Source organism: Rana temporaria, chromosome 10 (assembly GCF_905171775.1).
Source record: "Rana temporaria chromosome 10, aRanTem1.1, whole genome shotgun sequence".
In the NCBI taxonomy this organism is placed as follows: domain Eukaryota; kingdom Metazoa; phylum Chordata; class Amphibia; order Anura; family Ranidae; genus Rana; species Rana temporaria.
In genome coordinates this window covers 93,733,497-93,749,657 of record NC_053498.1, presented here as the reverse complement: position 1 = coordinate 93,749,657, position 16,161 = coordinate 93,733,497, and the positions used below count along the sequence as shown (strand labels likewise).

The window sequence follows — 16,161 nt, the reverse complement described above, 5'->3', positions numbered from 1 at the left end:
TATGGATGTCAAGGGGGACCCCATGCAAAAGAAAAAAAAAAACAGTATAGGCACCAGTCCCCAAAAAATTTATACCACATCATTACTCAAACATGCAGCCTGGCAGACCAGAAAAGGGGGGTGCAAGGGTGTAAGCGTGCATCCTCCTTCTGAACTGTACCAGGCCACATGAGCTCAACATGGGAGGTGTCCTTGCCAGAGAAAACCTCCTGACAAAGCATCGTCCCCACATGTTGATGAGGGCAAGGGCCTTCTTCTACAACCCTAGGCCTAAACTTTTTCACACAAAATAAAAGTAAACAGTAAAGAAATACACTTGTACGACACCTGCTGAAAAAAAAATTACCAACTGACGGACAAATCCGATCTCGCTGCTGACTTATGGTGAATGACATCTCCCAAGGCCCTGCAGCAAAAAATAAACAAAAGAACAAGGTCTCCCTGGTTGTGTCATTGACCAGATATGCCCATATGTCCATATTTGGTCAGTGATGTCATACAATCCTTTTTATAAAGCAGGGGTCCCCAAACTTCTCATTTCGAGGGCCACATCGTAAATTTTACACATACTGTAGTTAAACTTCCATTGTGCATTAAATCTGTGTCCCCATCAGAGTCTCCCCACACATTTGTGTCTCCATCACTCATCAGAGGATCCCTGCCAACTGATGTCTCCATCAGAGCCCCTCTGCACATTTGTGTCACCCTCAGACCATCAGATCCCCCTGTGTCCACATCACAGCCATCAAACCCCCTACAACTGTGTCCCCTTCAGTGCCATAACCACTCCCCCACAGCTTTGTCCCTTCAATGTCAATCTCCCCCAAATTATGTCCCATTCAGTGTCATAACCCCCCACAACTGTGTCCCCCTCACTGCCATACCCTTCCACAACTGTGTCCGCTTCAGAGCAATCAACTCCACCCCCCCCCCCCCCCGCCACACTAACAACTGTGCCCCCAACATAGCCAATTCATCCCCATTCTGCACATTTGTTTCCTGCTCATCAGTCTCTCCGTACTTTACCGCTGTGCACTGTGCCTAAAGTGCAGACCTTCTGCACTTCCCCATCTTGGCTCCCGCCCCGCTGTTACACTTCATTGGTCGAGGCCCGAGCGAGCTCCGGGATTGGTTGAGGCAGAGCGCGGGGAGTGGTTGTGGGACCTGTGCTGCATACTGCCGGGGCTGAGTATGCATCACAGGTTTTGCAACCCCACAATGCTTTGGCACAAAGACCGTCCATGCGCGAGTCTAATGACTCTAGCTGCGGGCCGGTAAAACCGGCCTAGCGGACCGGATGTGGCCCGCGGGCCGTACTTTGGAGACCCCTGTTATAAAGGATGGATATTCCCAGTCAGTAAATAAATAGAGCTGGGTGAGGTCACTGGTTGCTACGGACATGGCAGGTGTCAACACCTGCTGCTTCCTTAGCAACCGTTGACAGGAAGCTGTCATATACAATATAGTAGCAATAGAAACAAATAGTTACTATATATGATGTTCGACTCCCTTCACACAGGCTAAAAGTGTGATGTTTAGATGCAGGCCGGAACTTTAAGCCAGTAATAGATTCTGATTTTATATATTTGCACAAATAAATGCTTAACATGGCTTGTGACATAAAAATTAAGAAATCAGTGCTCCTGCAACTACCCATTCACTACATTTGCATTTCAGTCACATGCTTAAAAATAATGCAAAAATTTTAAATATATTTGGTGGAAGCTTACCAAACAGTTTGTGCTCTCTTGATGTCACAGTGTGATGCCACCCTACAGTGTGATATTGCCCTGTCACACAAAGTTGTCACCTATTAATATTTAGAGCCATTGCTAAAGTGTTATGTGAAAAATCCTGAGGTCATACACAGTTCAGCAAAAGTTACACTTCAATAATATCCGTTTTGACTGTGTACATATATAATGTAATTTAAATGTTATCTTTTATTGTTAAAACATGTTTTGGAATATAATAGATCATTAACCAAGTTAATGAAATGGGATTTAACACAGAATGTGTAAATATGTTTTAATTTAATTAATGCAGCATCCCCGGAGAAAGCCAGTAAGAGGATTTCTATCTTCTTTATGTTTTCTATAATCATTATCTTATGTCCATATTACCTTTTACTTTGTATTACATGCAGTGTATGAGATTTTAGAAGTAATTAAAATCAAAGCATTTCCAGAAACCTCAGAATGTATTATTCCAGAGCAGGGACTGAAGTAAAGCTCTTCCTGCACCACAAAGGTTGTAGTCTACTTCAGAAATAACAAGATCTTTACAGTTATTTTATGTTTTCTTTAGTGAATAAATAACACTGGTGTCTTTAGTGTCTGCCAGTGAATGCTAACATTGCTCCATAAACTCTGTCATGACTTTCAGCTTTCAGCGCTGTCACGCTTTAAACGACAATTGCGCCGTCATGCAGCATATACCCAAACAACATTTTTATAATTTTTTTTTCACACAAATGGTGGTATTTAATCACCTCTTGGTTTTTTTTTTATTGTTTGCTAAATATACAAATAATGACCGAAAGAAAAAAAAAAAGATATTCATAGTTTGTTAGAAAATTTAGCAAACAGATATTTTTTCTCTTTCACTGATGTGCGCTGATGAGGCGGCACTGATGGGGCAGCACTAGTAGACTGCACTGATGAGGTGCAACTGGTGGGGACTGATAAGGAGGCACTGATGAGGCTGCACTGATAGTCGGTACTGATGGGCACTAATAGGCACTGATAGGCATCACTGATGAGGAGGCACTGATGGGTACTGAATAGTAGCAATTGTGCGCACTTTCTGGCATCACTGGTGGGCACTTATTGGCAGCACTGTTGGGCACTGATTGGCAGCACTGATGGGCACAAATTGCCAGCACTGGTGGGCACTGTTGGGACTGCACTGATAATCAGTGCCCTGATTATGAAGGTACATGTCCCTTTTAAAGAAGCCTGTTATCGATTCTCTTCTCCTCTCCTCTTGCCATCAGCATGAGAAAAGGAAAGCCCATAACCATCTTCTGTTTACATTTGTGATCAGCTGTGATTGGACACAGTTAATCACGTGGTAAAGAGCCACTGAAAGGCTCTTTACCTCAATCTTTGATCACATTATCCTCCAGACACTGTGGTCACAGATTGCGCTGTTGGCACCCTGCAGCGGGCACACGGCGGGCACGATCACGGGAGGCCTCTCGGAAATAGCCGGCCGCGCTGTAGCCATCATTTGGCTATAGCGTGGTCGGCAGATGGTTAAAGGCATAATTCACCATTAAACTACCTATGCAGGTAAGGGATGTCTGTAGATAAAAACAAGCTGTGCATTTTTGAACAAAGTTGAACAATGCTCTTGCTATAGGTGTAGGCCATTTATGTACCTCATAAAGCCTGACTAGAAAACTTCTAGGTTGTTGCTGAGGACATTGTTAAGAGATGCCTAGCTGTTACGGTTCCCCTTCACCATCACAGGAGTCAGCTCTTTTTCTGATTGAAACCCCCTCACATGAGCTTCCTCATCCCTGATGCAGTAGTTCTAAAGCTCAGCCTTTCAGAGTTCACTCCTATTGGTGGTGGAGCACAGTAACAGCTAGGCATCGCTTAGCAATGTCCTTAGCAACATCCTAGGAGTTTTCCAGTCTGGCTTCATTGGGTATGTAAATGTACTACACTTATATAGCCAAGGTATTTTTCAACTTTGGTCAAAGCTGCAACGCTTGTTTTTATCTACAGATGCTCCTTCTCTGCAAAGGTACCCTTTAAAAAAATGTATAGTCTTTCCAATGTATAGATATGCATATACGTCTTGATGTAAATAATTTTATCAGTGTATGTTAATGTTTTAAAAACCTAGGGCCAGATTCACAGAAGAAGTACGCCGGATCTACTGATACTCCGGCGTACTTCCAAATTTGCCGCGTCGTATCTTTAGTTTGAATCCTCAAACCAAGATATGACGGCTTTTGGCTTCGATCCGACAGGCGTACGCCTTCGTACGCCTTCGGAACGTAGGTGTAATACTTCGGCGCCCGCTGGGTGGAGTTTGCGTCGTTTTCCGCGTCGGGTATGCTAATTAAATTTTTCCGGCGATTCACGAAGGTACGCGCGGCGGTCGCATTCTCTTACGTCGTCGCTAGTCGGCTTTTCCCGGCGTATAGTTAAAGCTGCTATTTTGTGGCCTAAAGTTAGACTTGCCATGTTAAAGTATGGCCATCGTTCCCGCGTCGAATTTTTAATTTTTTTTTTTTGCGTAAGTCGTCCGTGAATAGGAAAGGACGTAACTCACGTCTACGTTCAAAAAATGACGTCGGTGCGACGTCATTTCGCGCAAAGCGGGAAATTTCAAAACAGAGCATGCGCAGTAGGTTCGGTGCAGGAACGCGCCTAATTTAAATGATCCATGCCCCATTTGAATTTGGCGGGCTTGCACCGGAGGGATTTGCGCTACGCCGCCGCAACTTTACAGGCAAGTGTTTTGTGAATCAAGCACTTGCCCGTAAAACTTGCGGCGGTGTAACGTAAAAGCGATACGTTACGCCGCCGCAGATGTCTCTGAATCTGGCCCCTAGCTTCTATACATAGTATGTAATTCTGTATTTACATTTTGCATCCATATGTAGTAGACTTTACATACAAATGTTCTGCTTCAGACTTTGTATTTGCTACCCAATGATTTTGCTTTATAACTATGCTGACAATGCAAGTCTATGAGCTGTTCAACTTCAAGCAAAAAAAACAAACAAAAAGAAAACAATGTACTTCCTGTGTGGCAGAGCATTTGTTAAAGCTGAATCCCAAGCAGATATTAAGAATGCATAAATTAAAGCAGTGGTGTATTTATTAGAAATATATTAGAAATATATTTTAAATACAGCTAGTGTAAGCACTATAATTTAACTTATAGACCACATTCACACTTCAGCATTGTGTAGTTTGAAGCTCAAAGCTCCAAAATGCTGCAGGAGAAAAATAACGATTATTTTCCATGGAGATGGTTCACATTTCCACTACACTACACCGTCGTCTGAAGCTCAAAAACTTTCTGGAGATTTTTTTTGTAGCTTGAATTGGGCAGATTGGTGTGTTTTTTAAGTGTTTTTTTGGTTCCATAGAAAGGCATGAAATGATTTGGGCATTTTTAAGCATTTTAGCACATTTTGTCGCACATTTTTGTGCATTTTTCTGCTCAAATACAATAATTAAATAAAAACAAATAATGATTAAAAAATAATAAAAAATAATAATAAAAAAATTACATACATAAATAATAAATGAAATTAATAATAATAAAAAAATAATCTCAACCTTAAAGCTGGGGTTCACCCTATAAACAAAAAAAAAAAAAAATGTTTTTCTTCTAGCATAAAATTAGGCATAGTAGCGTGAGCTACAGTATGCCTGTCTTGATTTTTATAGCCCGGTACTCACAGTGCAATAGTACATTGAAGATACCGACTCCCCGCGGGGAATGGGCGTTCCTATCCAGACGGAGGATGATTGACGGCCGGCTCTGGCACGTCACGCTTCTCCAGAAATAGCCGAAATAGGCTTGGCTCTTCACGACGCCTGCGCATAGTCTGTGCGCAGGCGCCGTATAGCGCCGTGGAGAGCCGAGACCTACTCCGGCTGTCTTCGGGGAGCGTGACGTGCCAGAGCCGGCCGTCAATCATCCTCCGTCTGGATAGGAACGCCCATTCCCCGCGGGGAGTCGGAATCTTCTATAGAGGATTGCACTGTGAGTACCGGGCGAAAAAAATCAAGACAGGCATACTGTAGCTCGCGCTACTATGCCTAATTTAATGCTCAAATGTTGCTATGGAGGGTGAACCACCGCTTTAATATCAACCTCACACCCTAATCATAACCCCTAATCCTAACAGAAAACCCAAATATTAACCCTTAACCCTAAAATTAACCCCTAACCCTAATCTTAACCACTAACCCCAATATTGATCCCTAATCCTAACCCCTAACCATAATATTAACCGGTAAACCTAACTCCTAACCCTAATATTGACTCCTAACCCTAAACCTAATCTGTCAAAGTAAATACATAATAATAAAGGGGTTGTAAAGGTTCGTTTTTATTTTCTAAATGGGTTCCTTTAACCACTTAACCCCTGGACCATATTGCTGGTCAAAGACCAGAGCACTTTTTGCGATTCGGCACTGCGTCGCTTTAACTGACAATTGCGTGGTCGTGCGATGTGGCTCCCAAACAAAATTGGCGTCCTTTTTTCCCCTTAAATAGAGCTTTCTTTTGGTGGTATTTGATCACCTCTGCGGTTTTTAGTTTTTTGGTATAAACAAAAATAGAGCGACAATTTTTAAAAAAAATAATATTTTTTACTTTTTGCTATAATAAATATCCCCCAAAAATATATATAAAAATATATATAATAAATATATATATATATATATATATATATATATATATATATATATATATATATATATATATAAAACTGTTTTCCTCAGTTTAGGCTGATATGTATTCGTCTACATACTTTTTGTAAAAAAAAAATCACAATAAGCGTTTATTGATTGGTTTGCGCAAAAGTTATAGCGTTTACAAAATAGGGGGTATTTTTATGGCATTTTTATTAATTATTTTTTTACTAGTAATGGCAGCAATCAGTGATTTTTTTTCGGTACTGCGACATTATGGCGGACACTTTGGACACTTTTGACACATTTTTGGGACCATTGGCATTTTTATAGCGATCAGTGCTATAAAAATGCATTGGATTACTATAAAAATGCCACTGGCAGTGAAGGGGTTAACACTAGGGGGCAGGGAAGGGGTTAAGTATGTTCCCTGGGTGTGTTCTAACTGTAGGGGGGGGTGGCCTCACTAGGGGAAATGACCGATCTTCTGTTCATACATTGTATGAACAGAAGATCAGCATTTCTCTCCCTGACAGGACCGGGTGCTGTGTGTTTACACACACAGCTCCCGGTCCCCGCTCTGTAACGAGCGATCGCGTGTGCCCGGCGGTGATCATGCCTGCTGGGCACGCGCACGGGAGTCGGGGGCGAGCGGGGGGCGGCAAGTAGTTAAGCTAGTGCATTGTTGGTTCACTTACCTTTTCCTTCGATTTCCCATCTAAATTTTTTTTTCTTTGTCTGAATTTCTCACTTCCTGTCCCTCCTCAGTAAGCTGTTCTGGCTGACTAAACACCGCTCAGATGATGGTGGCAAGTTTACTGAGGAGAAACAGGAAGTGAGAAATTCAGAGAAAGGAAAAAAAAACATTTAGAAGGAAAATCTAAGGAAAAGGTAAGTGAACCAACAATGCACTATCTTAAAGGAACCTATTTAGAAAAAGATAAGTTAAAAAACAATATATAAAATAAAAAATGAACCCCAACCCAAACAGTTAACCCTAATATTAACCCATAACCCTAATCCTAACCACTAACCCCAATATTGATCCCTAATCCTAATCCCTAACCATAATATTAACCCCTAAACCTAACTCCTAACCGTAATATTGACTCCTAACCTTAAACCTAACCTGTCAAAATAAATACATAATATTAAGTAAAAAGATAAATGAATATTAAATTAAATAAAAAAATTAACCCCAACCCTAACCTTTAAAAAAGTAAGATAAATAAATAAATAAAAGTGGATTAAAAAGCGGAAAAACATAGCAACAAATGATAAAACATATGATGTTTTTCTCTATTGGCTAATAAAAAAACACCAAAGCTCAAAAATTATTTAAAAAGGCTATACAAAAACAATTAAAAGCACCCATACAAACGCCCAAAAAATGCTCAAAAACGCAATGCTCAGATGTAACCGTAGCGCTCACAGTGTGCATGAAAGGGCTAACACTAGAGGCCAATCAGATGTGCTGCATTCACATGTGCTGACAAGAAACTTACTGCAAGGAGGAAAGAGCTCAGCTGTCTACTTTTGCTCCCTCACTGTCCAATCACAGGCAGGGGGCAGAGAGTTGACCAAGCTGTGTTGCATAACGGCAGCAGCGAAAAGTCAGGTCATCTACCTGTCTGTAAAGTGTGGAAGGGATATGTAAATATAAATTTCAGGAATGAAAGAATGCAAATACAATCCTATGGTAGGTAAAACACGACATATGTATTTCAGCAATGCATTTGACTGTTTAATTAGAGTTCAAATTTATTAAGCAAAAGCAGAGATATTCGATTGAGCCACTGAGATCTCTTTCTGGTGACTAATCTGCATGTCTGTATTTCATTCAAACGTTTGCCACATAAGTCTCATAAAAATGATTTGACAATACAGCCTGCAGGTAGACTTTCTAGGTGAGTTTAATGGAAACTTGTACTGAGGAAGTATGAAAAACACCTATTGCTGACCTCCTAGTGTGAGAAATTATAATCGATTGGCATAAATCATTTTTTTGCTCACCAATCTGGAACAAGTGTGCAGATTCTCTCTGACTCCGGCCTCGTACACACGACCGAGTTTCTCGGCAAAAACCAGCAAGAAACTTGCTGGTGTTTTTTTTTTGCTGAGGAAACCGGTCGTGTGTACACTTTTCGACGACGAAACTGTCGAGGATCTCGTCGAGCCAAAAAGAGAGCATGTCTTATTTTTCCTCGACGGGAATGGAGAAATTTGCCTCGCCGAGATCCTCGACAGCCTAACAAGGAACTCGACGAGCAAAACGATGTGTTTCGCCCGTCGAGTTTCTCGGGCGTGTGTACGAGGCTTGAGACTTCCTTGTATTGCATGCTTGTTCCAGATCAGTGACTCAAGGTAATGAAGATGGAGACTATTTTTATAAGGAGGTCACCAATAGTAGTCTCCATAGTCTTTTTAGCATAGGTTTCTTTTAAGTGCAGGATTGGAAAACCCCCTTTTTTAAATAAAAAAATCAGATCTTTGATTTTAATGTGTCTTTGATGCTTGTACGCATAGGTGATTCTTTGGGGTATAATTAGATTTGTGCTGCGTCTGGAATACTTCAAAATACATTTTAGGATGATAAAAAAACAAATAATGCTGACCTAATTTATGTCTGTATCACAGCACAAGAATATTTATAGGAACAATAGAACTCTGTGTGAAATCGGCTCAGGAGCGTTCCCAGTCTGAGAACATTAAGTGACCATATTGAGCTCTGGGTTTGCCTTCTGATTTAAGGACTGGCTCATACAGCTGGAATAAATGGCTCGCCCGTGACACCTTGTTTTATCATTTTCCAATAACGATCTCATTTGTTTCTCAGCAAGTTATTGCTACAATAACACAACTTGAGGTGTGTAATTATTAGGGAATAGAGCACTTTGCAGCACTGAGTGGTATGACTTGCAGTGCAATCAAGCTGTGTGATTATTGGTCAATAATCACTGACCTTAGAGGTTAAAGCTGATAGGCTGTTCCTATTGGTCAGCTTTCCCAGGCAAATATTGTCTATGAAAGAGTTACTAAAGATTACAGTCACAACGTTTCTGTTGTCAGTAGATGCTGGTAATAATGTTCTATTTTCCAATGCTGAAAGGCTAGAGAGCATTGCCGTGAGTCACATATAACCGTCCTTTATGTGTGCAAACCTTTCACTAAACAAAGAAGCAAAGTCATTAATGCAGAGCAAATATGGTACAATATTCTTTATTTTGCATTCTTCTGTTAAACTCTGTATACTTTAACCAAGAAAAATTTAGCATGAAAGTACATATAGGGGACATATGCTACCTAACCTTGGGGATTGGTTTTCACCTTAAAGCCGCGTACACATTTATTTATGTCATGGAAAAAAACAAAGTTTTTCTCGATGTGATTTGTCGTAATTCCTCTCAAGTCTGCCTTGCATACACACGTTTGTGAAAAAAAAATGCTCAAGCAAAGCGATGTGACGTACAACACGTACGACAACACGTACGATGGCACTATAAAGGGGAAGTTCCATTCGAATGGCGCCACCCTTTGGGCTGCTTTTGCTAATTTCCCCGTCTCATAACTTGCTTCTGAGCATGCACGTTCCCCCCCCCCCCCCCTCGTTAAAGTGTACACTACGAGAAAAAATAGAGCAGGTTCTAATTTTTTTTCGCCCATTTTTCTCGTCGAGAAAAATTCTCTGGAGCATACACACGACCGATTTTCACGACCAATTTTCTCGTCATGAAAAACGAGTACTGTACATATGGACTTGATGAAAGAACAAAATTTGCATGCAGAGTTAGGCAAATGAAGCCTCGTACACACGACCGAGGAACTCGACGGGCGAAACACATTGTTTTCCTCGTCGAGTTCCTTGTTAGGCTGTCGAGAAACTCGACAAGCCAATTTTCTCCATTCCCGTCAAGGAAATAGAGAACTTGCTCTCTTTTTGGCTCGTCGAGTTTCTCGACAGTTTCCTCAACGAAAATGTACACACGACCGGTTTCCTCAGCAAAAAAATATCTCATAGCAAGTTCTTGCTGGTTTTTGCCGAGAAACTCGGTCGTGTGTACCAGGCCTGAGAATTGACATATCCATCAGAGTTGGGTCTGATTATTATTACACTCTTGAGTCTGAGGCTGCAATGTGATGTTAAATTCCTGCATCAGCACTGTATGCCATTGGGGAAGGTAGCTTTTTTTGCATTGCTTTTGGCAGAACAAATTCAAATGCACATGAGCAAATGAGCAAATTCTTTATATTTTCCTGTGTATATCATGATGCAGTTCACATAACATGTGACTTTCTGCTTTGGTGTATGGTCATAGTTTTATGTATGTAGTAATTTGCTTTTCATTAGTTGATTGAGGATTAAAGTGGATGTAAACCCACTCTCATCCTTTCTAAACTACTGCCATAGTGCTGATCTATAAGGATATACAAGCCTCCTGCATGTATCCTTACCTGTCAAATGTCTCCCCTGCAGATTCTGTGGGTGGGTCTGTTGTCTGGAGCTCGGTAGGTGGAGTCGTGTTGTTTTTAGACTCCCCGCCCAGCTCTACACTCCTCTTGTCAACATGCATTTTCTCCTGTGTATCCCTTAGGCCGCGTACACACGATCAGTCCATCCAATGAGAACGGTCCAAAGGACCGTTGTCATCAGTTAACCGATGAAGCTGACTGATGGTCTGATGTGCCTACACACCATCAGTTAAATAACCGATCTTGTCAGAAAGCGGTGACGTAAAACACAACGACGTGCTGAAAAAAATGAAGTTCAATGCTTCCAAGCATGCGTCGACTTGATTCTGAGCATGCGCAGGTTTTTAACCAATGCTTTTGCATACTAACGATCGGTTTTGACCTATCGGTTAGGCGTCCATCGGTTACATTTTAAAGCAAGTTCTCATTTTTTTGACCGAAGGATAACTGACCGATGGGGCCCACACCGATCGTGTGTACGCGGCCTAACACTAAATTCTGATATGATCACTAACATCCAGTCAAAATCCAGAAAAGTAACCACATGACTTAAGAAAAGGAGTGGGGGTGGAAATTAAAAAATAATGCCTGTCTCAGACTAGTGCATGAGATATGTAAATAACCTTTCATTCACTTTGCTTTTCTCCCTACACAAGTCAATGCAGATCAAAGGTCCAGATAAGGTCAGAAAGAACTCAAAGACATCCATAGGAGCAATATAAAGAAGTGTTGATGGGCATTGGGCAGTAATCAGAAACATGTCAAAGGCTCTTTTTTGACACCTGTATGTGCAAGGCTCACGTAATTTATAATGAAGAGTGGGTTATTTACTAAAGGCAAATCTACTTTGCACAACAAGTGCAAACTACAAGTGCAAAGTGAACTTGAAATTGCACTGAAAGTGCACTTTGAAGTGCAGTCGCTGTAGATCTAAGGGGGATATGCAAGGAAAATTAAAAAGAGCATTTTAGCTTGCACATGATTTAATAAGAAAATCAGCAGAGCTTCCCCTCATTTCAGATCTACCCGTCAGATTTACAGCGACTGTACTTCCAAGTGAACTTTTAGTGCAATTTCAAGTGCACTTTGCACTTGTAGTTTGCACTTGTAGTGTAAAGTGGATTTACCTTTCGTAAATAACCCCCAGTGTGTAGATGCAATGAAATCTGCCTAAAGCAATGTCACGGATCTCATAGATCTTATAGAACCCATATCAGACTTTTACTGTGGTCTGTGGTCAGGTGAAAAGAAACATCTGTAAGGTTATTATTACTGTAGTGTGTGTCTTTCTGTTCTAGTGACATATACTCATCTCATGTCTTGACTATAAGAGAGGAAGGGAGATAGGTACATTTTAGTCCAACAGAGTCATTGACCGGGATGATAACTTGTAAGAACTAATTACATTTTTAGTTTTTTAAGTTTTGACTGTAGTGGAGCTTTACACATGCCAATACAAACCCAAATATGTTTGATGAATCTGTCCATTTTTGAGGTTGTCAAATAGTTGCTTAGACAATGGGATGGTGGATAGACTTGGACTTCATCCAAAATGTCTGCATGAATAATATGTTCAATTTAATTTCCAATTTCTTTTTATTTAGTCATGTCTTATTACATCCGTTACATATGTATGAGATTGTGTAAGCTATCATGAAAGCCCATTACATAAAATATATAGGGGCTACCATTGCTGACCTCCTTCATAAAAATTCTGGTTGCCTAATCGTGTGTAGTCACTGACCCACAACATGCATGATCACTGAAGTAAAGTCAAAACTTTTAATTTGCATGCTTCTGCCAGATCAGGGACTGAAAGTATAACAACTAGAGGTAGTCAATCAACTAGCTTTTTTTTTTTTTAGAGGGAAAGGTCATCAATGGCAGCCTACTCATTGAAAAAGATCTGTACTTTGGAAATTACGGAGACAACCATTGCTGACTGTACCTTCCGGAAATGCCGATTGCCTGCTCTGTCTGTTGATCTAATGGCCTTAATTTTTGAGTCCCTATCTCATAACTAGTATGCAGATCAGTTGTTTGGGGGGAAAAAAATACTTCACTAGCTACATGCTTGTTCCAGATCAGGACTGAAAATACAAGGACTGAAAATGACATACAATTTGCATTTTTAGCAATGACAGCTTTCATATTTCTTTTAGTACAGGTTTTCTTTAAAGTTTTTCATTATTAATATATTTGAAATCTGATTGGGCATATATTTTGTATAATGCACCCTAAATCAGTTGTCACTTGCCTTGAACCTTATGTATAACTATTATTTTGTTCACAGAGGGAGCAAAAATGAACCCGAGCCTGAACAACCCACTCCCCGAAAAGTGTCCATCAGAAGGATTCTCTCAGTAAGTGAGTTTGACCCAGACGTCCTGGACAGCATGCATTCCCTGGGCTGCTTCAGGGATAAAACCAAACTCAAACAGGAACTTCAGAATGAAGAGTGAGTATTCCTAGGGGAAAGCACAATGATGTACACAGGAATGATGAGCTAAAGCTTGAAAGTAAATTACTAAGTGTTAAAATATAGACATGTGCAATTTGCTTAGTTCCGAATTAGTTTTTAAACTAATTTTGACAAATTTGTTAATTCAGCAATATCTGAACTAGCGAAAACCTGCTTAACCAATTTTTCAGAATATTCGTAAATTTGTACATTCGTAAATTCGTACATTTGTAAATGCTTAAATTCGTACATTCATAAATTCGTACATTCGCACAATCAGAAATTCGTAAATTTGGAAATTTGGAAATGAGTAAATTCGGAAACTCAGAAATCCAAAATAATAATTAACTTATAATAACTTAACTATCACTAACTATTAAATTATAGGTATTGGAATTTCCTTTCGAATTTGGCTTTTAGTGAACGTAACGAATACAAATTTATCCAAAGTTACGAATTCCGCATCTAAACAAATGGAACGGAATAAATTAATAATAATAATAAATAAAAATAATAATAAAAACTTTTTAATATTATTATTTATTATTAATTTGTTCTGTCCCATTTGTTTAGCTGCAGCGTTTGTTATTTCAGGTAATTCGTAACTTCGGATAAATTCGTATTCGTTACGTTTACTAACAGCCAAATTTGAAAGGAAATTATAGGTATTGTAATTTCCTTTCAAATTTGGCTGTTAGTAAGTTATTATTTCGGGTATTGGAATTTCCTTTAGAATTTGGCTGTTATTGAACGTAAGGAATACAAATTTATCCGAAGTTACTAATTATTTTCCGAAATAACGAATGCCACATCTAAACAAATGGAACGTAATGAATTATTAATAAATAAATAACATTAATAATAATAAAAACTTTTTATTATTTATTATTAATGTGTTCCGTTCCATTGGTTTAGATGCAGCATTTGATATTTCAGGCAATTCGTAACTTCGGATAAATTCGTATTCGTTGCGTTCACTAACAGCCAAATTTGAAAGGAAATTACAATACCTATAATTTAATAGTTAGTTATCATTTCAGATTTTCGGATTTTCAAATTTTGAATTTATGAATGTACAAATTTACAAATGTACAAATTTACAAATTTAAGAAAATAGCAATGTACAAATTTATGAATCATAACGAATGACCGGGAAAAAAAACACAAAAAAAACGAATGAAACAAAAAACTAAAAAATAAATAATTTTTTTTTGCAGTGCACATGTCTATTAAAATAGAAGATATTTATGTCCACAATTTATATTCCACCAAAAACTACTTCGCTCCAGGAAGGATTATCATGTACAGGGGACAGAGTGTATAGGGAATCACTCCCTGGAAATTTTCATTACTTTTAATTAGCATTGAATCTTACAGAATGTATCCACATCTACTGTAGGTAGTCAGTTTAATTTGGACAAACTCTGCATTGTGTATGACAATCTTGACATGAGCCAGTGTTTGTATCTTGTCCCAGGCAGTCATGGTGACAAGGCATATTCGACTTTTTTTATGGTCCACTAGCTCCCTCCTACTACAGACACTGTGAAACCAGAGAATATTATGGAGAATAAACGCTTTGCATCTGTTGCATAAAGCAATTTTCATCTTTGGGCAGAGCTTAGCGCCAGTGGGAGGGGCTTAGTAAAGAACAGTTAGGATGCCTTACAGTCAAGTTGGAAAGACAGGAATTATTTCTTTAAAAAATTGGGTTATGCAGTATAAAAGCCATGAGATATGAGTTAAACCAATATTTAGGTTCTAGTATTGGAGACTTAAAGGATAAGTTCACATTTACAAAAAATAATAAATGCACTTTTTTTAAAGGTAAAAAATATACATTTATTCTTTTTTTTTTGTTAGGGACCTGTAAAGCATTGCACCCATGATCAGCAGATCCAGAGTGTAATGCCACGGTCCTGCATACTGTCTTTCTATCTGTCTGCCCATACCTCCGGCAGGCAGTTACACTCTGACAGGAAGCTCAATGAACTACTAAGAGCGATCAACAGCACTCTGGTAGTTCATTGAGAACTACAAGCCGACAGCCACAAAGGCTGTCAGGACTTCTAGTTTTCCCGTTTACAGAATACTGGCCCGGATTCAGAGAGCAATTGCGCCTGCGTAACCATAGGTTACACAGCGCAATTGCTTGCTTGCGCCGGCGTTACGAATGCTCCTGATTCAGGAACATCGTAACGCCGACTGCAGCCTAAAATCTGCGTGGCATAAGGCTCTTATGCCACGCAGATTTTAGGCTGCATTCTTGCGATGACCGCTAGGGGGCGCTCCCATTGTGCTCAGTGTATAGTATGCAAATTGCATACTAACACCAATTCACAATGTTGCGCGAGCCCTGCGTACGCAAGTTACGGAGTTTCCGTACGGCGTCTTTAGCCGCCGTTCCCGCGTCGTGAAATTTGAATTTCACGTCGTTTGCGTAAGTGATTCCAGCGCCATTCACGTTCACTTTGAAGCAAATGACGTCCTTGCGACGTCATTTGCCGCAATGCACGTCGGGAAAGTTTCCCGACGGCGCATGCGCTTTACGATCGGTGCGGGAACGCGCCTAATTTAAATGATTCCCGCCCCCTGCGGGATCATTTAAATTGCGCGCGCTTACGCCGAGCAATTTTGCCGGCACGCCCTCGCAATTTACGGAGCTACTGCTCCGTGAATCGAGGGCAGCGGCACAAATTTGCGGGGGCGCAGGGCAAAATCGTTGCCCTGTGCCTCCGTAATTTATTAATTCTTACTGAATCTGGGCCACTGTTTTTTTTTTTTTAGTTTGTGATAGCAACAGGGGAAGAAGATTCCATGCTAGCTTTCAAAACAGGGACT

At 40.0% G+C, this 16,161-nt stretch overlaps 1 protein-coding gene across 7 annotated transcripts in view; it reads left to right on the top strand.

Annotated features, from left to right (window-relative positions):
• LOC120915320 (serine/threonine-protein kinase BRSK2-like) overlaps positions 1 to 16,161 on the top strand; it is a 375,368-nt gene that overhangs the window by 314,979 nt on the left and 44,228 nt on the right. For 4 of the 7 annotated variants that reach the window (XM_040325720.1, XM_040325718.1, XM_040325723.1 and 1 more), the window contains exon 10: positions 13,153 to 13,317. In XM_040325720.1, the coding sequence (XP_040181654.1) occupies positions 13,153 to 13,317 (165 nt within the window). Of the gene's footprint in view, positions 1 to 2,046; positions 2,065 to 13,152; positions 13,318 to 16,161 lie in introns of all 7 variants that reach the window. The other 3 variants (XM_040325719.1, XM_040325717.1, XM_040325721.1) reach the window with 1 other exon arrangement.